The sequence below is a fragment of the Danio rerio genome, chromosome 6 (genome assembly GCF_049306965.1).
Source record: "Danio rerio strain Tuebingen ecotype United States chromosome 6, GRCz12tu, whole genome shotgun sequence".
Lineage (NCBI taxonomy): Eukaryota > Metazoa > Chordata > Actinopteri > Cypriniformes > Danionidae > Danio > Danio rerio.
Genome location: NC_133181.1, coordinates 4,182,303 through 4,206,500, shown reverse-complemented (window position 1 = coordinate 4,206,500; position 24,198 = coordinate 4,182,303). Strand labels below are relative to the sequence as shown.

Genomic DNA, 24,198 nt, shown 5'->3' with positions numbered 1-24,198 from the left:
TTCTCAAACTGTGGTACATGTAGCACTAGCGGTACGCGGGCTTACTTCTAGTGGTCTGTGAAGGGATTAAATATGTTATATGTATGCAACATATATTTAAAAAATGATCTTAAATTATTTATATATGAATATAATGACATATAGCCTATATTTCTGAGATCTAGGCAAAATTTCCAGGTGTTGATTAATTGGCTTCTTTATGTTAATGCTTTACATTAAAGTACAGGAGTTTTTTTTTCTTTTTAAGAACAGTAACCTTTCATTTTTAACTTTTAAAATAATATTTAAATATTTAAATGATGATGTCTTATTTTTATTTGTTTGCTTGTTTTTTTTTTACATATAAGCACAGTACAGTGTTAATGTTTCAACTATTTATAATGTTTAAAGTGGCGGACAATAATAAATATTCTTAATAGTAGGATTTAATCTGCCTCGTTTTTGATCTGTGCAGTGCTGTAGCTGCTTCTTCGGTCCTACTATGCTGCTGTATTTCAGTACTGCTCATTGTGGTGGTACTTGGAGAGACAATTCTTTTCTGAGGTGGTACTTGGTGAAAAAACTTTGAGAACTACTGTACTAGATTGTTTATTTAAAATGATTAAATATTAAATTAAATTATGAAAGAATATCTGATCATATTAGATTGTATTATATTTAAAATTACTGCTGACAAATGTGTTTAACACTAGTGGTTTGAAAGAATATTTAATTAAAGTAGTTTTTACTTATTATTTTGTAAATTAAATTTCTAATGAGTAAAATTAATAGGATATATTATAATGTACAGGGAAAAAAGCACAATAACATTACTCATGCTTGTATGCTGCTCAAAACAAAAGGTGTTTTATTTGACATATTATAGGATATACTATTATACATGCTTGTTTTTGTCCTCATAGGCTGTAAAGCGTCCCTCAAGATATTAAAGTTGGAGGATATAAACTTATCCGACTATCACCAGGAGATTCTTCATTTTCTGCAATCCTCTGTGTTGGAAGGTGAAGCGTGAATCACAGATCAATCAAGAGCGAGACTAAATGAGTGACTGATGTTTAGCACTGTTGTTTTCTGAATCTCAGAGCTGTCCTTTAAAGACTGTAGACTGCTGGATAAATGCTCATTAAAGACGGACTTCATGGTGGCCTTTGTAGAAGCAGTTAAAGCTATTTCATCTCTCAAAACCCTGGTGCTGGCCAAGAATCGACTGGGTAAGAGTGAATATAAACACTAATGCTCACAATTTTAGGGTCAGTATGAGTGTAGATATATAAAAAAAAAAAAAATTATATATATATATATATATATATATATATATATATATATATATATATATATATATATATATATATATATATATATATATGAGCAATATCACACAAGTAGCAGTGCGATATGGCTGTATATCGGCACTGGTGGGAGGTGTGCGATGGCACGAAGCCGCAGCTGAGTGCCTTAGTGCCCCCACCAGTGCCGATATACAGCCATATTACACTGCAACGAGTGTGATATTGCGTTTATACAACAGTTCGACGCCATAATTGTGTATATAAATACAAAATCAAACATGGAGAGTCTCAAAAACGCTTTTGTATGGGGAACTACTTTCTTCAGCGTTGGATTTAAATCATAAGCTGACAGTTAAACAGCTGAGCAAGGCATCTTTTAAACTGTAGATCTGTAGTGTCTGCTTTTTACTGGCTGTATGTGGGCGGAGTAATACACAAAGGGTAAAGAGGCTGTACGGGTGCCTATATTACGTAAACATATCACAGCTATCAGCCAATCAGATTCGAGAACCAGACAGAACTGGTGTGTATATATATATATATATATATATATATATATATATATATATATATATATATATATATATATATAGCAGGGTTCATTGTATACTGGCCCGACTGGACCAGCGGTTCAGATTTTTACTTGCCCTCCCAAATTTTTTACTGGCCCCACTGAAATAAATTAATAAATTATAGCTATTTCTTAGCCACATATTTTAAATAATGTGTCAAAAATGATGTCTGTAAATCTAGAATTTAATATATATCTAAAATCTAAAATATTTAGCAGTAAAATACAGCAGTATGGAAAATGTGCAAAACAAAAGGTGGCTGACTATGCAAAACATCACCTCATGATTTGATTTTGCCGTCTCTTCGCTGTACTGGTTTTTACCAGGTTACCGAAAAAACAAATAACGTGCTCACAACATCCAATATGTTAAAAGGAACCAAAAAGCAGTATAGTGTTTACGACCTCACAGAAAAGGTAGCATTCAAAGACTTAAAAGCACAAACTGTTTCTCGATTCTAAGACTGTATTTGCACGCAATTGACAAATAGTCGCAGGCGAATTAAAATTTGGTGACAAGGCAGCAATGGTCCGATCGAGTCAGTAACGATTCTCTCTACTGTCCCGAACATCTCTCACGCTGGCCCAGGGCCATCGGGCAGTCCTTATTGTTGAACCCTATATAGTGCTCAGCATACACAAGTTATCAATTTCTCAGAGAATGTACCCATTATATTTTGTTGCATTTAATATTTAATTTATAATTATAATGCATTACTGTAGATCATAAAAGATGATCTTGTAATAATCCCCAGTAACACTACTGTTTTTTTCAATGAGTATTTTAAAGAGTGCACTATAAATGTTAATGTCATTGACATGCATGATCTGAAAACTCTTCTTAAAGATGCCTCATGTCTCAGTGATTGGTGTTTGTGTGTTTCTTCCCCCAGCAACGACTGCCATCGAAATCTCCAGATTATTCTCAGGATGCCGACCCAGCGAAATCACCACATTAGACCTCAGGTAAAACCAGGTGTTCAAGAGGTCTTAAAAATATCAAATATCTAACAATTTTGAGAAAATGAAAGGGATTTAAAGGGATAGTTCCCCAAAGAATGAAAACTTTACCCAGTATTTACTCTTCCACCAGTGGTTTCCAAACCTTTGTGAGTTTATTTCTTTGGTTGAACACAAAAGAAGATGTTTCGCAAAATGCTGAAAACCTGTAACTTGCATAGTAAGAAAAACAAATGCTATGGAAGTCAATGGTTACAGGTTTTCAGCATTTTTTGAAATATCTTCTGTTGTTTAACCAAAAAAAGAAACTCATAAAGGTTTGTAACAAGGATGAGTAAATGAATGTTGAGTTTTGGGTGAACTATCCCTTTATTAAGCCTTAAAAGGAGTAGTTTACACAAAAATAAAACTTTTGTCATCATTTACTCATCCTTCAGAACCTATTTGAACTTATTTGACTGGTGAACAAAAAAAAAGATATTTTGAAGAAAGCTGAAAACCTGTAACCATTGCCTTTCATAATAAGCGGAAAAAAACAATGGAAGTCTATGGTTACACGTTTTCATCATTTTTCTAAATATCTTCTTTTGTGTTCAACTGAAGAAAAAAACTCATAAAGGATTGTAAGTAAGGAAGAACGGTTACTGTTTTCTACTGTTCTTCAAAATATCTTAATTTGTATACTTTTACACAACACAAGGAAAAATTACGGAACCCCGGAAGGGATGTAGTGGAGGAGAAAAAATTTTGGCTGGGTGAAAAAAAAATGGGTGAAAGAAAAAAAAGGGTGGGAGGAAAATATATATTTCTAAGTTTTTGTGTTCTCTCGCAAAGTGAAGTTTATTCATAAACTAATTTCGAGAGGAGCACGTGATTATGATTGAACACGGCTGGTTCTGCATTAGCATGCTTGATCCACCACGGCCATTCCTAACCACTATAAAGAGCCAGGGTTTTTTCACTACAGTCATCTTCGATTTGAAGAATCCCCCCTTCCACCCCTACCTTTTCACCTTTCCCTCCATAGGGCGGCACGGTGGCTCAGTGACTAGCACTGTCGCCTCACAGCAAGAACGTCACCGGTTCTAGTTCCTTAACAGGCCGGTGGTCGTTTCTGTGTGTAGTTTGCATGTTCTTCCTGTGCTTGCGTGGGTTTTCCCCGGGTTCTCCGGTTTCCTCCCACATTCCAAAAACATGTACATCAAGTTAATCGTTAAATCTAAATTTCAATACAGGTAATCTAATAATGCAGCATATCTTTTAATAGCCTTCAATCTTAATCTTTAGCTATTATAAAAAGGGGAGTTGTCGAGATCTACCTGAGCTCGAGGCTCCCCTCTCTTCCTCCAAACGGGAGGGAGCCCAGGGCTCAAGAACCTTCGAGCTCAGGGCTCTCTCCCGGGACAGCATGCCAAACTTGCTTATAATCAATCATCAGCTAAGTGTGAACTCTTGAAAATGTTTCTCCACAAACACTTCCTGTTCACTTCACTCACGTAAACCCTCCCGCTTTTGCCGAAATTTTCCTATATTTTACCATTCTATCCCACTTTCTTTACATTAATACTGTGCTTTGATCGTCGCCTTTCATATGCTACCTCTGAAACAGTGAATGCATGTATAAGCGCTGACTGACAGACGCGCTCCGTACAATAAACTGATCCCAGATCAGCGTCTGTTTCACCTTCTAACTCAAGCTCCATTAATGAAATCTGTCCTTTCTCACAGCTCAAACTTCATTCTTCCGGCGGAGCTGCTAGGGTTTGCGGAGCTGCTGGAAACATACAGACCTGCTCAACGAATCACACTGGACCTGTGCTTTAATCCACTCAACCGAGACCTGGAGGTCAAGGGTCAAGCTCTCCAGAAACTGAAGCCATACTGTAATCTATTAATGTATGACTGGAACACACGAGACACCATGGTGGATCATGTCAGTGTGATGTGAAGAACTCTTTAGCTGGCAAAACACTTATGAACCCACAGGTAATATGTAGCATTAAAGGGACAGTTCACCTAAAAATGAATATCTTCATCATATTTGAAGGGACAGTTCACCCTAAAATAAAAATTCATTGTTTGTCATCATTCACACCATCATATATCCTTCCTTCAAATCTTAACACAAAACTAGATATGTTGGAAACCTGTAACCATTGACTTCCTTAGTGTTTGTTTTTCCTACTGTCCAATGTCAATGGATGTTACAGGTTTTCAGGTTCTTTAAGGTGTTTTTCTTTGTTTACCAGTAGAAACATTTACAACGACTTGCGGGTAAGTTTTAATTTTTGTGATGAATATCTCTTTAACCCTCACTTGTTTCAAACCTTTTTTTTTTTTTTTTTTCTCTCAAAAGAAGATATTTTGAAGAATGTTGTAAAAACATTGTCTTCCACAGTATTTAAAGGTACAGTTCATCCTAAAATAAATCATTAGTTCATCATCGTCTATTCATCATTCTTTCAAACCTTAACACAAAACTAAATATGTTGGTAACCTGTAACCATTGAAGTCTAGATTGTTTTTCCTACTATGGATGTTAATGGTTACAGATTTTCGGGATTCTTTAAAATATTTTTTTTTAACAGAAGAAACTAAATTTTATAACCACTTGAAGATGAGTAAATATTTTTTTTTGAGTGAACTATCCCTCAGTTGTTTCTTAGATATTTTGAAGAATGTTGTAAAAACATTGTATTTAAAGGTACAGTTCACCCTAAAATAATTCATTAGTTCGTCATCGTTTATTCATCGTTCTTTCAAGCCTTAACACAAAATTAGATATGTTGAAAACCTGTAACCATTATTGTAACAATTAATTTTTTACCTACTATAGATGTCAATGGTTACAGATTTTCAAGATTCTTTAAAATAGATTTTTTGTTTAACAGAAAAACTCCAGTTATAACCACTGGAGGAGGAGTAAATTGTAATTTTTGGGGTGAATTTCCCTTTAACCCCTCACTTGTTTCAAACCTGTTATTTTTGTTAAACACAAAAGAAGATATTTTGAAGAATGTTGAAAAAAAACTTCTATAGTATTTAAAGTGACAGTTCCCCCCCAAAAAATTCATTAGCTTGTCATTGTTTATTCATCCTTCTTTCAAACCTTTGAGTTTCTCCTGTTAGACAATTTTTTATTTATTTTTTAACTCTGAAAACCTGTAACCTTTGACATTCAAAGTAGGAAAAACAAATACTATGGATGTCAATGGTTACAGGTTTCCAACATATCTAGTTTTGTTGAAAAGAGTACATTTCTATTTTTTGGGGGGGTGAATATCCCTTTAAACCAGTTTTCTTTTTGTTAGACCCTATGTCTTTTGTTAGAAGATATTTTGAAGCATGTTGACTTTCAATAGGATTATTTTTTCCTACTATGGACTTCAATGGAAGAAATATCTGTTCAACAGAAAAAAAGTAAATGACAATGAAAATATTTGGGTGTCGTATCCATTTAAATGACCAGCATCAAAAATAAAAACAATGTTGGAAACTGGTAAACACTGATATTCACAGTATGAAAAAAGTATTAAAAATTGAGTTGTGTTTTTTGCTATGGACATCAATGAAAAATAATATCTGTCATTATTTACATTTCTTTTCCTGTTGAACACAATTTAAATTTTTGTGTGAACTTTCCCTTTAAACCAACGACAAATAAAAAAAAAAAACTTGGGTTTTAGTTCCTTTTAATAACCCAGAAAAGAATAATCAATTTGTTTGTGCAAAATAAATACATGAATAAAGAAATGAATGAGTGCTAGCATATGAACTTAGGCTTTTCTGAGCAGTTCAGACAACTCCTCTCTGGTCCTCGTGTGAGCGCTGGTGGAAGACGAAAGAGACTGCTGCATCCCATGAAGCCTGCAGCACCGGGTCTCTCAGGCCTCGCTTATCAGCGCAGTGATGCCAGTTGGAGAGATCACAGGTACAGTCCGAATCATCAGGAGGAGGACGAACCTGTCGGCCATTCACACACCGCCTGCAGCGAAACCTGAACCAGAAAAATCAGATGAGTGATTTCACTGCATGTGTTATAAGAGTAAGCTAAATATATACATGCAAAATTATCCCTCCTGAAATGGAAATTATTTTTCAAATAGTTCTAATAACCAATTACTATTATCCTTGCCATGATGGCAGTACATATTGTACAAGAAACTAATAAAGTGACATTTAAAGGCTCAATTATGTTAACTAGGCAAGTCATTGGAGAATGGTGATTGATTTTGTATCCAATCGAAAAAGAATCAATAAATATTTGTATAAAGGCTACGAGTTAGTTCTCTCTTCTTTGTAAAAATCTATTTGTTAAACTAAACTCTAATCAAATTTCAGCTATCTGTATATAAATATGAAACTGCACGTACACAAAGGCAAAACATAAATTAAATAGGATTACAGCAATCTAAATTGTATAATAATCAACGACTTTTGCCTTAAAAAAAGTCCTTATATTACTAGTAGTTAAAAGTACAGTCAGGCCATGTCCACACTAATGCGTTTTCATTTGAAAACGCATATTTTTGTCTCCGTTTTGCCCTTCTGTCCACACTGAGACGCGTTTTTAGGAAACAAAAACGAATCTTTTTGAAAACGCTCTCCAAAGTGGATACATTTGAAAACACCGTTTTCGAGTCGTAGTGTAGACTGTGAAAACGGAGTCTTTCGAAAACGATGACGCGTTTTTTTGTCATGTGACAGTCATGTTACTAATTCAATTAAATTTACTTTCATTTCATTGTGATCATGAGTTTAGTGATGTCCTTACTGTGAGGGTAAGCAGCGTCATCAGCAGGATACTGTTCTTTAAAGCGCTCCAGTATATCGGCGTATTTGTTTTGGCACGTCTCCCAGTCTACATTTTCACTCTCTTTTGCACATTTGTATTCATGCGTTACTCGAAGCAGCAACTCCACTTCATTGTCAGTCCATTTAAAAAAACTGTGCATAAACATAAACGTCAGGCGGAAATGACGCGTACCGAAGCGTCTTACGTTTCACGCATGCGCAGTACAGGGTGAAAGCATTTGTAGTCGTTTCAGTGTTGATGACAAAGTTTTGGAAAATGAATAGAAACGACAGTGTGCACGTGAAGCGTTTTTAGAGGAAAACTCCCATTTTCAAATTTATCCGGATTAGTGCAGACATGGCCTCAGTGTGTAAGTTTTGACACCCAGTGGTTAAAGTAGGTATTGCAATCATGGATCAAAACAAACACAAGCGCAGGTTGCCAGATTGAGGACAGGAGCGAGTGATTTAAACGGTGTTCTATATTAAAGCAACGGCACTCCTTATTAAAAGTAGTTTTTGTCCTAACCAACACCTGGAATTAACATAATAGAAACAGCTTGAAATTTAACTTGAACTAAACACATATCAGGGATTCAGCATCTACATTTAATAATGTTAAACAGGTTTAATATGTATTAATTAGATTATAAACCTCACCATTTTGTGAGTGGGTGCATATTCTGTGCTTCTCAATGGCTATATTACATTTCTGTCGTGTTTCGTCTGGTGCAAACAGCCAAATTGCTCATCACTGCGTATCTCATCACGCAGCGTGTTGTTAGGACACGCGGTTACAATGAAATCTGCTCACCTAATATGTTTACATGCGTAATATTTATATTATTTGCTAAATAATAACCTCAAGTGGAACTCTGAGTCTGTGTCTCATTTCTGAGTCTGCTACTGTCCACTAGAGGTCGCATTTCAGTCACGGACGCATACTTTTGAGAGCCTTCCTGACTGAATGAATGAAATACGCTGTTTTCCACCAAGGCAACCCGGGCTGCTGCAATATAATTGGCTAAACTGGCATTGGGCAAGACTGGCAAGACAGCCGTTCCGGCACGGAAAACACATTTTCAAAGCAGAATATCTGACTTCAGCATTGTTTTTCAAGCACTCGCATACAGCACCTTTAAGTTGTTGAAGTGGTTAAGTTTGGGTGAAGATTTAATTAAGCTGAGTAAAATACTAATTTCAGAGTAAAGCATTACTATGAGCTTTAACAGTCTTTTTGTCTTGTTTCTAGTCCTAAAAATTCTTAAAATCAAGAAGCATTTTCTAGACAAGGAAAAACACTTGTCTTGTTTTCAGAAATAATGTGCTAAAATGAAGTGAGTTTTTCCTTAAAACAAGCAAAATAATGTACAAATGGGGAAAGCAAAATAATCTTAGCTGCGTCCCAAATCGCATACTTATGCACTATTCTACGCCATTTTTTAATGTGTTCACACTGAAAACTCTAAAAATAATAAGTGCACTTTAATTACCCGGATGATGCACTCATTCAGCCGCTAAAATGAAGTGTGTAATGATGGACACTTCACACACTCAACGACCGCAGGTTTGCTTACGTAGCGGAAGGGGCGGAGCTATCGGACGCACATGTTGGATAACTTTATTTATTTTGGATGGTGAAAGCAAAATTCTCCTATGAGAGTGATTATAGCGCCTCCCGATGGTGAATGTGGATATACTCACGGCAGGTATTATTTGATAATTCAGTCGTTTATTTCACGGATTTGGCGACCGTCAAACGTCATCAGGGAAACGGTTTGAATTTCCGCTTAGTAAAAAAACATAAGTGTGCCATTTGGGACGCCACTACATACATATACTATCCTGTAGAGTGTGTAAGTGCATGAGTGCATAGTGTATAGTGTGCCATTTGGGACGCAGCTACTGTTTTACCTCTTGACAAATGATCATTTAGCTTACCCCATTGGCAGATTATTAAGCTTGTTTTAAGAAAAAAACTCAATTCATTTTGACATTATTTACTAAAACAAGACCATTTTTTGAATATTTCAAAAACTTTTCAGTATTTTGACTAGAATCCAAGTAAGAAAAGCATTTTTTTTGCAGGGCATGAAAGCTAAGCAGCAGCTAAAAGACATAATCGTTCCCCATACTAAAGTGTTAGCTAAATATAAACCAAAGATACGCTCTGAATAGTAACTTAATAAAAGCCAAGACGTCAATAAAACCAACACATAATGATATTTGACTGTACTTTGACAAACTTCATTCTTATTTGTCAAAATAAAGCTCTACATGGAGAAATTTTGCTATCTTTGAACACTAAATAACACAGAGCACATAGTTTTAATGAACCCCACGGCAGTGTTTTGGTGTGGTTGTGTTTTTACCTGTCATGTGTGTCGCTGAGGGTTTTCTCATTGAGCGAGAAGAGTTCCCGAAGCTCTCCGAGAGAGAAATGTCTCTCCACGTCCTGCTCCTCATCCACTACACAGCTGCTCAAGGCCTTCTTATGAGCCTGTCTCTGGAGGATCTTCTCCTCTATGGTTCCCGTCTACAACACAGGAGATGAGACACTATTATCCACGTCTCAGAGATGAGCAGTGATAACTATTAAATGATAACTATCAAGATACAGTTTTAAAGAATAGCATAGTTCACACCAAAACGGCAGCAATAAAGAAAGCAATGATATGGCTGGGATCACTTTCAGAATGATTTTTTCCAATCATTTAGATTTTTTCTCAGCTGATGAATGATAAAACGCTGACAGCCAGTCAGAATCCATTGAAAGCCCCCCGCTAACTTTCATTGGCTGAACTCACCGACAGCAGTCTGTAGATGTAGCAGGTCTTCTTCTGTCCGTCTCTCCACACTCTAGCCATCGCCTGCTCGTCATTGGCTGGATTCCAGTCCGGGTCGAACATCACCAATCGGTTTGCACCAATCAGATTGAGGCCACAGCCGCCAGCTTTACTGCTCAGCATGAAGATGAACTCTGGGCTCTGGAGGAGAACAATTTAGTTTAGGTCACAATTCACAATTCACATATTAACAAACCAGTAACTAATACTATTAGCTGATTAAACTCTTAATTAGCTCTTTATTAATAGTTATTAAGGTAGTAGTCAGGACTTGGGGAGGATTAGGGACGCAGAATAGCATCATCCTTCAACCACTAATGAACAGTTATAATCTTAATAATAGGCAATAGGTAATAAGCCAGTATTAAATAGCATGAATTGTGACAAACTAATGTGCTACCAAATTATTTTAGGGTATAATTCAGGAACTTAATAAAATGTAAGTTATGACCTCAATAAACGCCTAATTTGCTGCTTATTAATAGTTATTATTAAGGTCATCATCATCAAAATAAAAAGCATTTAGAAAAATTTTCATTCATTTTAACGGACCTACAATTGAAATACAAATATTAGCTGAAAAAAATCCCCACAAAATTTATATTTAATCATTTGTTCACTTACAAGTGTGGACTTAATATATTTAAAAGAATAAAAACTATGTGAAGGTAAGTTAAAATAACTTAAATGGAACCAAAACCTAAGGATGTATAAAACAACCTAAATAACTAAAGTGTAAGGATTTATCAATATTTAAAATAATAAATCATATTTAAATATAATAAACAAAAATTAAAGTAAATAAATGATCAATGCACTAATAAGAAAATGGAAAAAATAAAATCACATATAATAATACATATAATTAAACATATAATAGTTCTATATAAAGTTGAAGTCAGAATTATTCGCCCCCCTGTTTATCTTTTTCCCCAATTTCTGTTTAACAGATTTTTTCATCACATTTCTAAACAATAGTTTTAATAACTCATCTCTAATAACCGATTTGTTTTATCTTTGCCATGATGACAGTAAAGTTAAAGTGACATTTAAAGGCTTAACTAGGGTAATTAGGTTAACTAGGCAGGTTAGGGTAATTTATTGTGGGCAAGTTATATTGTATAACTATGGTTTGTTTTGTAGACAATCAATTAATATACAGCTTAAAGGGGCTAATAATTTTGTCCTTAAAATGGCTTTTAAAAAAATAAAAAACTGCTTTTATTCTAGCCGAAATAAAACAATTAAGACTTTCTCCAGGAGACAAAATATTATCAGACATACTGTGAACATTTCCTGAATCTGTTATAGGGGGGGAATAAATCAAAGGGGGGTTAATCATTCAACTGTAATAAACAAAAATTAAAGTAAAAAATGATGAACGAACAAACAAATAAAACAATGAAAATGACAAATGCAAAAAATTTGAAACCTACACAATTAAATGTTTAATAATGCAAATAATACTTAAATATAATTAAATTACACATAAAAAAAATATATATATATAAACGATGAAAGCACAACTTAATAAAATAACAAAAATGACTGATATCTCAATGAAGCCTACATAATTTAATTTAAATGTTTATTAATAAAATGATATTGAAATATGATTATACTACATATAAAGTGTAAATGCATGATAATACAATACAAATAATATTTTGTCAACAAATAAATGAAATACAAATAAAAGCAAAAAATGAAAACTGAAAATAGATCAATAAAAGCACTCACAGAGGGGTTGTTGAATCTCTCCACAATCTTGGCTCTCTTCTTGATGGACATCGTCCCATCCAGCCTAACATAAAGGTATCTGTTCACATAGAATAAACGAGATTATTACAGTTAGTATAACATATCATAAGTCTGAACTTTAAATATATTTCTAAACCTCTATGCTGCAAAAAATGCTTTTCTTACTTTGATTTTTTTTGCCTTGTTTTTAGTCCAAACATCTGAAAATTTTTAAATCAAGAAGCATTTTCTAGTAAAAACATGTTTTAATAAATAAAATTTTTAAATTAAGTGTATATTTTTACCTAAAACAAGTTAAATCTACAAGTGGGGTAAGCAAAAATAATGTCAAAAAGAAAAACAAGATTATTTTGCTCACCCCATTGGCAGAATATTTAGCTTGCTTCAAGGAAAAACTCACTCACTCATATTATTTCTTAAAACAAGACTGTGTGTTATGAAAAGGCTTCTTGATTTAAGAATTTTTAGATATTTGGATTAGAAACAAGACAAAAAAACAAATGCAAGAAAATCATTTTTTCAGTGTGTGAGCAGAACTGATGATGAAAACAGTCAGATCATGAAAGGTAAATCACTGTTGTATTTACACGGATGTTGGATTGCTCTGAAAGTCAGTACCTTCTGTTTCGACACAGTTTTTCAAACAGATCCAAAGTCTGTGTGTAGTTGGAGACCAGAACCACTTTATCACTGGTCGTTGTTCTGGTCATCGCCAAGATATAATCCAACACCAGCATCTTCCCTGCAAATAACACAAGTCACAGAGTTTACAGTCTGATATGAAGAAATCAATACATCTAGTATAACTTCGGTGACTCTGAGGCCAAAATTCCACCAGTTTCCGATATTAAAAACATTAGGGTTACATAAATGTCACTCTTTATTTCAAGTTACATCTCAGGAAATTAATAAACCACTAAATATGACTAATAAACTCCTAATATGCTGCTTATTCATACTAATAAATAATAAAACATCACACTTTATTTCAAGGTACAATTAAAGCTTTTAATAAAACAATTACCTATGTATTTTGCTTTAATCGACTCAAAATTTGCTTCTTATTACTAGATAATAAGGTAGAGGTTGGGTTTAGGTAATCAGTAGGATCAGGGATGTACGATTAGAGTAGCACAATATCTCGCAAAATTATTAAAAACATTCTAATACGCTGATCTGAGGATCAAGCAATATTTCTAATATTATCAGTTCTGAAAACTTTGAGGATTTCTTTGCTCAAAAAGAGCAGTGTTTACATGACATTTTCATAACACTCTAAATATATTTACTGTCAAATCTGTCCAGCGTAACGCATCATAGAAGCATTGGTTTCTTTGAGCTGACCTGAGAGCTGTGGTTCGACTGCTTTGGTTGAATAATTCTGTGGGAAGAGATCCAGTGCTCCGTCAAAACCCTCTTCTCCTGTCAGACACTTCTCGTAGATCAGGGCAGGATCTAACAGAGGCAACACACACAGTTTAATTGTTTTATTATAAGCACACTTTACATATAAGAAAGTTCAGGGGTCTCATTTACGATTGTGGCATCCATATGAAACAGGGCGGAAATCTGATTACATATAGACTTCAAATATGCGCTCGGCTGCAAGTAAACTCTGAGTTAACCTATTTAACTTAAATGTTGACTTAATACACCACTTTAATCCATCATGTAAGCCAAAATAATAAATAAATTTTTAAGTAAATATTATATATATTTAAGTAATAAATAAATAAATAAATACATTTATTCTGGTTCAAGTTCACTTTAAGGAAGGTTTCTATGCAAATGTTTTCAATCAGCCCCCTGGTCAGTGTTGAAATGTGTGTTTATGTATTATGTAGATGGAGACTCACGGTTGCAGAGCTTCTTTAGCGAGGTGATGGAGGACAGAGAAGACACGGAGATCTTCCCCGTCTGCAGACTCTCCACAGGTTTGGCCTGCTTCAGGAATAACTTGTACAGCTCTTTCTGCAGAGGAGTCAGACTAACACACACACACACACACACACACACACACACACACACACACACACACACACACACACACATATTAGGGCTGCACAATACTGAAAAAATCTGACACTGCAATATTTTCTTTTGCTGCGAGATATAAATAATCTAAAATATAATAGATTACAAGCAAAAATAAATCATTAAACAGTGCTTAATGGCTTTCTGGGGAGTCTAACAGTATTTAAGTACTGGAATTGAACCATCAAATGTAAAATAACATGGTCATCATTGTATAAATAATAAAAACAATATCTTTATTTTTTATGTTTAATAAAAATTCTAATCCTGTGATGTGACTATTGCAGGTACACACATTGCAATATCGATGCTCAAAATATTGTTCAGCCATGACACATATTATTAATTTATGTCTCCTCTAATGACAAAATGACCATACCAATACTAGAATGATAAAACAATTTACATTTTTAGCCAAATGTATATCAATGTAATGTTATTGTTTGTCTTTGTCATTTTAGTTTTTCAGTCCAAACAGAATACATTGTGACAGAAATGTGTGTTTTCAGTCAAATTTTTGAAGGTTTAACCTTATTACCATCCATATCTATTTTGCGCTAGGTACAAAAATAGGAGGGAAAAAAAAAGAGCAAAAAGTCATGCGTTTTATGTTAATCAGGTTTTAATTTCGTTAGCAATGCTTAAAAAATGCATGTAAAATCTGTAATATGTTGGCAGTTTTTCCAAGTTTAACCTGTGGAGAAATAATGGCTTTTTTCTGTTTTCTGGTTTTAAAGCAATTAAATTGATGTAGTTATAATCCTGTGGGTGTGTTGCTAATATTAGATTAGCGTTAGTATATTAGTTTGAATGAGAATAATGTGTAGAAATGTGTATGTTTGTGAGTGGTAGCTTCTTTTCTCTTTATAAAGATTAATTATAAATGGGAAACGATGCCTTTTAATCAAGAAAGGTTCACAAGCCGGGACTTGAACTCAGGACTCCCGAAGTGCATCAATGCTATATGCTAACAAGGCTATCGCAGCCGAATAGCTTCTTTTCTTTATGTGATATTGCACAAAAATAATTACGTTTTAAAATGGTCATTGTTTCTGATGATTGACTTAAACAAAACTCTCTTTAGTGTATAAAATTCTATAAAAGTTTGGATCAAACTCTCTACCAATAAAGAAATTTTAGGTAGTTTTCAAAACAGAACTGATACTAAGCTAAGTCACTGAAAGTTACAAATTTTAAATATGATACTTTCAGGTTTTTATTTTACATTTTGTGTGACATTATTTATTTACCGAGGCACTGTTGTTAATCACTCGTAATTGTAATTTTTTATGTACTGAGTCACATCATTATAAAACAGAATATGTGTAGTTTTCTTACTTGCAGCAGACTACTTGTTCAATCTTCACTGGCAGATACTTGGAAAGAATATCTGAAGTCCTTCGAATCAAACACCTGAACAAAACAAAAACAAATATATCAATAACAGATCTAAATGCTGTATAGAGTGTTTCCCCCCTCCCGTGTTCACCTGTTGACAATGCTGATGAGCTCCTGGAGTTTCTGCTCTCCAGCAGCTCTGTCTTTATCACTGGCGTCTGCATCACGACCCTTCAGGATAGGAATCTCGAAGCGTTTCTTAAACTCCTGAGCTGTGCCTGAGGGAATGAAAACAAAGACTTTTTTTGCATTTCTGTGTGGAGTTTGCATGTTCCTCCCGTGTTGGAGTGGGTTTCCTCTGGGTGCTCTAGTTTCCCCCACAGTCCAAACACATGCGCTATAGGGGAATTGAATAAACTAAATTGGATGTAGTGTATAAGTGTGTGTGCGTGTATGAGTGTTTTCCAGTACTGGGTTGCAGGTGGAAGGACATCTACTGCATAAAACATATGCTGGAATAGTTGGTGGTTCATTACGCTGCGGCGACCCTTGATAAACAAGGGACTAAAATGAAGGAAAATGAATAAATGAATAATATAATATGAAGTGCAGTGAAATGTAAAGATGAATTACCCACAAAAGGATGTAAACATAAATAATGCAGTGTGTGCATAGATAAAAAAAAAATCTGCACGCACATACATACATACATACATACATACATACACATACACATACACATATATATATATATATATATATATATATATATATATATATATATATATATATATATATATATATATATATTTTAAAGTGCAGTAATGTTAACCCCGAGTATGTGGCAGAGCTTAAACATGGAATCAGAATAGTTTCTATTACCCAAACCACAGCGTTTACTGTGACAGATTCAGTAGTTCTTCGCAGGATCATGCATGTCTCTTACCGAGGATGCCAGAGTTTACAAAGTGCACCAAGCTGAAATACTCCAGCAGGTCGTTCTGAATGGGAGTCCCAGATATCAGCACTCTCCTCTGGGCATTCATGGAGTTCAGAGCCAGGTATGTCTGATTGTCTGAGTTTTTCAGCCGGTGACCCTAAACAAAACAAAACAAAACAAAACAAAACAACACAATGTGAACTGTTTAAATATTTCTTCAAAAAAAGTTCAAGAGTCTGTTATACTCATTAAAGCTGGATTTCCTAGTCCAACAGTTATATTGTGAAATATTATCTTAATATTTACTTATAAAAATGACTCATTTTTTAAGTTACGCTTAGTTCAGTTTATTGATGTACAGTTGAAGTTAAAATTATTAACCCTATATATAATATATATATATTTCCCAAATGATGTTTAAGAGATTCAGGAATTTTTTCGCAGTGTTTACGATAATATTTTTTCTTCTGGTAAAAGTCTTATTTGTTTTATTCCGGCTAGAATAAAAGCAGATTTTATTTTTTGAAAAGCACTTAAGGCCAATATTATTAGCCCCCTTAAGCAATATATTTTTTAGACTTTCTACAGAACAAACCATTGTTATACAGTGACTTGCCTAACTAACCTAGTTAAGCCTTTAAATGTCACTTTACGCTGAATACTAGTATCTTGAAAAATATCTAGTAAAAAATACTAGATTATATACTAGTTACTGCCATCATGGCAAAGATAAAAGAAATCAGTTATTAGAAATGAGCTACTACACCTATTATGTTTATAAATGTGCTGAAAAATCTTCTTTCTGTTAAACACATTGGGAAAAAAATATATACAGGGGGCCAATAATCCTCACTTGAACTTTATGTAGCATATTTATACAGCTTATTTATAGCAGATAGCATATTTATGTTGTATTATTGGCCTTATATGAATATATTTACAAATCACATTTTTCACAAATATTTTAGAAATGCAAAATTCAAATGGTTGTTTTTAAACACAAGTATTGTCTTTGCTATTATTTGTAATAAAAAAGAGCATGCTTGTTTAATCAAAACAAATTTGAATTCACTTGACTTAAAACAATAACAATGATACATTTCATAGCTTTTCTGATGCATTCTGTTTACGATTTACATTTGATTGTGCACTTACTGTACCTCATCACAGATGACCAGTCCGACTTTGCCTTTGTGCAGGACTTCAGCGTGGAGACGGAAAGTTTCATAGGAAATGATCAGAATTGGAGTTGGTATTCTCATGCCTTGCTGAGAGATGAAGTTTACTGCAAGAACACAATCAAATATGCACCTAGTGAAGATTTATGACAGAGCAGATGAAGCATAATGACCAGACAAAAGGAGGTTTTCAACAGCACAAGGACTGAAATCAAACATTTAAAAATACATAAATACAAAATGAATTTTTATTACTTACTTAATTAGTAGCTTACTTGCTTGCTTAGTTAGTAAGTTATTTTAGTTGGTTAGTAACTTGCCTGATGGCTTCGTTACTTAATTAGTTAGCTACTCAGTAACTTAGTTGCTTGCTTAGTAAGTAACCTGCTTGCTTGCTTAGTTGCTTAAATAGTTTGTTAGTTAGTTTCTCAGTTACTTAGTTGCTTGCTTAGTAACTTGCTTGCTTAGTTAGTTACCCAGTAACTTAATTAGTTACTTTGTAACATGGTTGCTTGCTTAGTTAGTTACATGCTTGTTTAGTTACTTAGTTACTTAATTAGTTAGTTAGTTACTCAGATACTTACTTGCTTGCTTAGTAACTTGCTTGCTTAGTTACCCAGTTACATAATTAGTTACTTAGTAACTTAGTTACATGGTTGCCTGCTTAGTTAGTTACATGCTTGTTTGGTTACTTAAGTAGTTAGTCAGTTACTCAAATACTTAGTTGCTTGCTTAGTAACTTGCTGTCTTAGTTACCAAGTTACTTAATTAGTTAGTAACTTAGTTACATGGTTGATTGCTTAGTTAGTTACTTGCTTGCTTGCTTAGTTAGTTAGTTAGTAACTTGCTTGCTTAGTTACCTAATTAGTTAGTTAGTTATTCAGTTACTTAGTTGCTTGCTTTGTAACTTGCTTGCTTAGTTACCCAGTTACTTAATTAGTTACTTAGTTACATGGTTGCCTGCTTAGTTAGTTACTCACTTGCTTGGTTACTTAATTAGTCAGTCAGTTACTCAGATACTTAGTTGCTTGCTTAGTAACTTGCTTGCTTAGTAACCCAGTCACTTAATTAGTTACTTAATAACTTAGTTACATGGTTGCTTGCTTAGTTACTTGCTTGCTTAGTTACTTAATTAGTTAGCTAGTTACTTATTTGCCTGCTTAGTTAGGTACTTGGTTTTAACTTGCTTGCTTAGTTACTTAATTAGTTAGTTACTTAGCAACTAAGTAAGGAACTTGCTTGCTTAGTTACTTAGTTAGTTAGTAACTTTTGTTAATTATGTATTTAATTACTGCCAAGCATGATTATTGTCTGATGCTGATTATTTCAAAATGAGCAATTATTACTAAAATATTATTTTGCATTACAATGATAAGAAAATATTTAAAACTTGTCCAAGTTTCTTTTTACCCATAAACATAAAATCTCTATAAATTCTTCTTGGATAATCTTGTTTTGAAGCCCATCCCTCGTCTATATGTAATCCGTTTGCTGTCATTACCAAGTTTGCTGTCGATCTCGTCTTTGGAGCCTCCGTCAATGGCCACAGGCTGCACGCGTCCACCGAGCCACTTGCCCACTTCATTGTACCAGTTTCTCACCAGGCTGGACGGAGAGACCACGATGACCTTATCGATCTCAGGTTTGCAGTCTGGACTCTGCTTCAGTAAAGTCCAGATGAGAGTGATGCATTGTAATGTTTTTCCCAGACCCATCTCATCCGCCATAATACAGCCGTAGGAGTTCTCAATCCGTCGTCCCGTCACACAATCCCACAAGAACTTTACACCCTGCAGGAGAACATTATACTGATGAACAGAAAGCTCTTTTACAAATGGAAGTTTATAGAGATAACAGTTTCTTATTTCAATTTTTTTGTGAATTATGTTTCATTTTGGTACTAAACATTTAGTTTTATTTTAGTTAGATTTTAGGTATAAATAAATAAAGTATAAATAAAAGACTTGAATCAAAGTCTCACAGTCCCTGTAAGCTGATAAACCTGCAATTCTGAAAATTGTTAATTATGTATTATGTTATGTCACAATTTTGATTTCTTCTCACAGTTTTAACTCCTAACTTTGAATTTTTCACCTGTGAGAAAACGGCTTGTATATACAGCAATTCTGAGACATTAATCGCAACTTTTAGCTGACAAATGTGAGATATAACAAACTTGGTTCTAAAAGATAACCATTTCTGTCAAGAAAAAAAAACGTTATTTTAAAATCGACAATAAATAAAATTTTAGTTTCATTCATTCATTTTCTTTTCGTCTTAGTCCCTTTATTAATCCAGGGTCGCCACAGCGGAATGAACCACCAACTTATCCAGCACGTTTTTACACAGCGGATGCCCTTCCAGCCGCAACCCATCTCTGGGAAACATCCACACACACCCATTCACACACACTACTAACAATTTAGCCTACCCAATTCACCTGTACCGCATGTCTCCTCTGGACTGTGGGGGAAACCGGAGCACCTGTAGTAAACCCACGTGAACAAAGGGAGAACATGCAAACTCCACACAGAAACGCCAACTGATCCACATTTTAGTTTTCATTTTCAAAGTTATTTATTTTTAAATTCAAATCATATGCATTTTTCAGAATTAGGGCCGAAGCAGTGGCGCAGTAGGTAGTGCTGTTGCCTCACAGCAAGAAGGTTGCTGGGTCGAACCTCTGCTCAGTTGGCATTTCTGTGAGGAGTTTGCATGTTCTCCCTGCGTTTGCGTGGGTTTCCTCCGGGTGCTCCGGTTTCCCCCACAGTCCGAAGACATGCGGTACAGGTGAATTGGGTAGGCCGTAGTGTATGAGTGTATGAGAGTGACGGAATGTGTAAAAAAGTCGTTATCATATAGACAAGTCTAAATGGAGGACTTGTTCCAAAGAGCTGACCCCGCAACCATACGGGACTAAGGCCAAAGAAGAAGATGCATTTTTCAGAATTAGCCTAACCTTTCCATAGAAACCCCTTTTATCAAAGAATTGCAAATAAGAAAAAATATAAATGTGAGACAATAATAAAATGAAGCTAATTTCAACGTGATCTAATGATCTGCTGATTTTACTCATCATACCTCTCGCTGATGTGGTCGAAGCACTTTACTGAGCACGGGATCTACAACAACATGCACTGGCAGCTTCTCCCTGCAAAAAACCGATCACATCACAGCCAATCACAGCACTGCTGAGCATAAGAGCCCATTATATTCTTAACATGAGATGCCACTGACTTGTCTGCTTTGATCAGGTCATGAGCGCTGATGACCGGAGGCTCATACAGAACCAGAGCTCCGTCTTCAAACGGGTCGTGCAGAGCTTTCCTCACACCAGCTCGTCTCAGACCCAGAGCCCGCAAACCCAAAACGCCTGTTTACGTACAAACAAACACACACACACACACACACACTTTATTATGTGCATTATTTATATTTGTAAATGAGCTGTAAGTGCAGACTAACCTGTGTAATTTGGAATAGGAATTTTAAATGGTTTGGATAAGATCTTGCGAATGAAGGCTTCCTGTGGAAAAATAATTAAATCTGTCAATTATATGTACAAGTCAGAGTTATTAGCCCCCTGTATTTTTTTCAACAATTTCTGTTTAATGGAGAAGATTTCTTCCAACACATTTCTTTAATCTTTTGCCATGATGACAGCACATAATATTTGACTAGATATTTTTCAAGATACTAGTATTCAGCTTAAAGTGCAGTTTTAAGGCTTAACTAGGTCAATTAGGCAAGTTAAGGTAATTAGGCAAGTCATTGTATAACAGTGGTTTGTTCTGTAGACAACAAAAAATATGTATCTTGCTTAAGTGGGCTAATAATATTGACATTAAAATACTTGTACAAAAAATTAAAAACTGCTTTTATCCTAGTCAAAATAAAACAAATGAAACTTTTTGTAGAAGAAAAAATATTATAAGAAATGCTGAAAAAAACTCCTTACTCTGTTAAACATCATTTTTGATAATATTTGAAAAAGAAAAATTCACAGGAGGGATAAAAATGTTGATACCAACTGTATACAATAAATAATTGAAACTTTGATATCGAAATGTTACCCTTCTTTGTGTCTGTTAAAAAAAGATCTGCCAATAGCAATAACTAATAATGCACATTTATAAAATCAATTTATTAATATTTTTCCTATTATGTGACTTTTTAAAATACATTATTTCCAGTCAATAGTTTGAAATAATTATAGATTATTAATGTTTTTTGACTTATGTTTGTCCACCAGTACCGCATTTATTTGAATAAAAATACATGTAGTATTTATTATTATTATTATTATTATTTCTAAATATTTTCTTTACTTATAATTACAAAATAACTTAGCATTATAAAATAACTGCATGATTTCTGAATATATTTTTAAATTGCAATTTATTCATGTGATGGAAAAGCTAATTTATTTATAGAAATCATAGAGGAGATAAAGTTGTTGTTGTAAAAATTAAATGATGATGATATATGATTATATAATAATAATAATAATAATAATAATAATACAATTCCTGAACAGCAAATCAGCATATTAGATGAATTTCTGAAAGATATCTTGACACTGAACAACAGACTAATGATGCCGAAAATACAGCTTTGCATCACAGGAATAAACTACATTTTTAAATATATTAGATAACTCTAGAAATTACTTATTTTAAAAATTAATAATAATGATAATAATAATAATACAATTTCACAGCTGTTTTTATAAAATAAGAGTCTTCTTTTGGAAATATAGACTTAAAAATCTTAACCCCTTCAGACCCTGCGTCCATTACAATGGACATCACATGACATCCCATTTTTTTTAAATATGGAACATAATTCAGGTCTGAAGGGGTTAATTATTCCAAACTGTGGCCTAGTACTGTTTATTTTACTGTACAAATATTAATGTAACTCAGATTTAACTTTATTATCCCAATTAGGGAAACAAAAAATTGCAGCAAGTGCCATAACACAGGCAAAATTCCATGTACACATTACCAAATTATTACCACAAAACATACAATAAATCATTTTTAGCTGCATCTTCCTCCTTGCTGGACTCATTTAATGTCTTAATGGCCACCATCATCAAAGAATTTCTAATTCTGTTTGTCCTGCATATAGGAACTCTAAAACGACACACTGATAGCAGCATCTGAAACACAATGAGATACACTGAGCTCTCTTTAACAAGTGAATGTACCTCCATGTTTAAATATTGGGATGTACTCACATGTTCATTGCCATCAGCGCAGAAGGGTCTGTTGGTCAGCGGGGTCAGGGGTTTTCTGTAAGGGGAGATGTACTTTTCTCGACAGTCTCTCTTGCACTGTGGTTCCTGTAAAAATGCAAACAATCAGTCACATGCACTGTTGCATTTAAATAAAGAGCTTTAAATGCGTGACAGACTCACCATGTCAGGCTCCCAGTCCTCCTCATCGTCTGAATCTGGCCCCTGTTTTCTTTTGGCCACCTGACTTGGCGCTAGACTTCTCCTCTATTAAAGTAAAGTTGGTTTTATATTTGCACATTCAGAGTTTCTTCTTTAATATAATTTCAGAAAAGTGTTATTTGCAAATACGAAATAGTGAACTCATATAAGCAGCCAGTGACTATCAAAGTAGTTGAGGTCAAGTTGGTTTTATATTTGCACATTCCTCAGAGTTAACTTATTAAACACTCCCTATATTGTTTACTATGGTACTTTGAATATTCAGTCTGAAATCATGCGCAAGTAAGTTTTCAAAACAACATTAGTAGCATTTAACTGTGAACAATGTACTTTGATAGTCAATGGCTGCTAAAATGATTTCACTATTGTAAAGAATACTTTTCTGAAATTATATTATTAAGGAACAAGTCCAAATGTATGAATATAAGACCAACTTTACCTCAATACCAAAGTACAACATTGTTCACTGTCAATTAATTAGTGCTAATGTTGTTTTGAAGTAGTAACGTTACTTGCATGCGATTTCAGACTAAAACAAGCGTAGTAGTTTGCAATACATATCACTGTAATATAATATATAATATAATTTATATGTGATTTATATCACTGTTCAAACATGAAGGAAAGAGCGAACATAAAACCAGCTTTAACTGTTAGCGTTACCTCAATTTCTCCATCTCGGTCATTGATAACAACAACAAACACAACTCACATGATCACAGGCACGTAACTTAGGCCATAGGTTTACAACGTTTTTACAACAGCACCTACCATTCTGGATCAGGAATTAAATCCAAATTAAATAAATACGTCCAAATAAATGTGCATCTTTGTCGTTTTAGCTATATAGGAGCGCTCGACAACATTAAATAATAACTGCTCCGTTTAACAAAAAATACTTAGTCAGAACGTCGTTTTAAACTACAATGAATATAATATTTGAGGAAACATAAACTGAAGCAGATTCAGCTGTTGTTGTTATTAAACACCGACATTATGTTTGAGAATCCCGCGCATTGGTCACAG

At 34.2% G+C, this 24,198-nt stretch overlaps 2 protein-coding genes across 3 annotated transcripts in view; one reads left to right on the top strand and one right to left on the bottom strand.

Annotated features, from left to right (window-relative positions):
* The window catches only part of lrrc41 (leucine rich repeat containing 41), a 15,572-nt gene extending 9,074 nt beyond the window's left edge, over positions 1-6,498 (top strand). For both annotated transcript variants that reach the window (XM_009302098.5, XM_002667302.7), the window contains 4 exons: positions 903-1,001; positions 1,083-1,211; positions 2,754-2,826; positions 4,549-6,498. In XM_009302098.5, coding sequence (XP_009300373.1) covers positions 903-1,001; positions 1,083-1,211; positions 2,754-2,826; positions 4,549-4,768 — 521 coding nt within the window. In that variant the 3' untranslated portion in view covers positions 4,769-6,498. The remainder of the gene's footprint in view (positions 1-902; positions 1,002-1,082; positions 1,212-2,753; positions 2,827-4,548) is intronic.
* rad54l (RAD54 like) lies at positions 6,496-24,198 on the bottom strand. The gene is given in 18 exon segments (NM_201144.1): positions 6,496-6,817; positions 9,987-10,150; positions 10,422-10,601; positions 12,201-12,279; positions 12,840-12,963; positions 13,566-13,676; positions 14,078-14,208; positions 15,594-15,668; positions 15,745-15,871; positions 16,540-16,690; positions 17,694-17,818; positions 19,213-19,501; positions 20,793-20,862; positions 20,949-21,084; positions 21,177-21,237; positions 22,954-23,058; positions 23,134-23,217; positions 23,944-24,198. Coding segments are annotated over 18 exon segments (2,217 nt in total). The 5' UTR covers positions 23,947-24,198; the 3' UTR covers positions 6,496-6,615.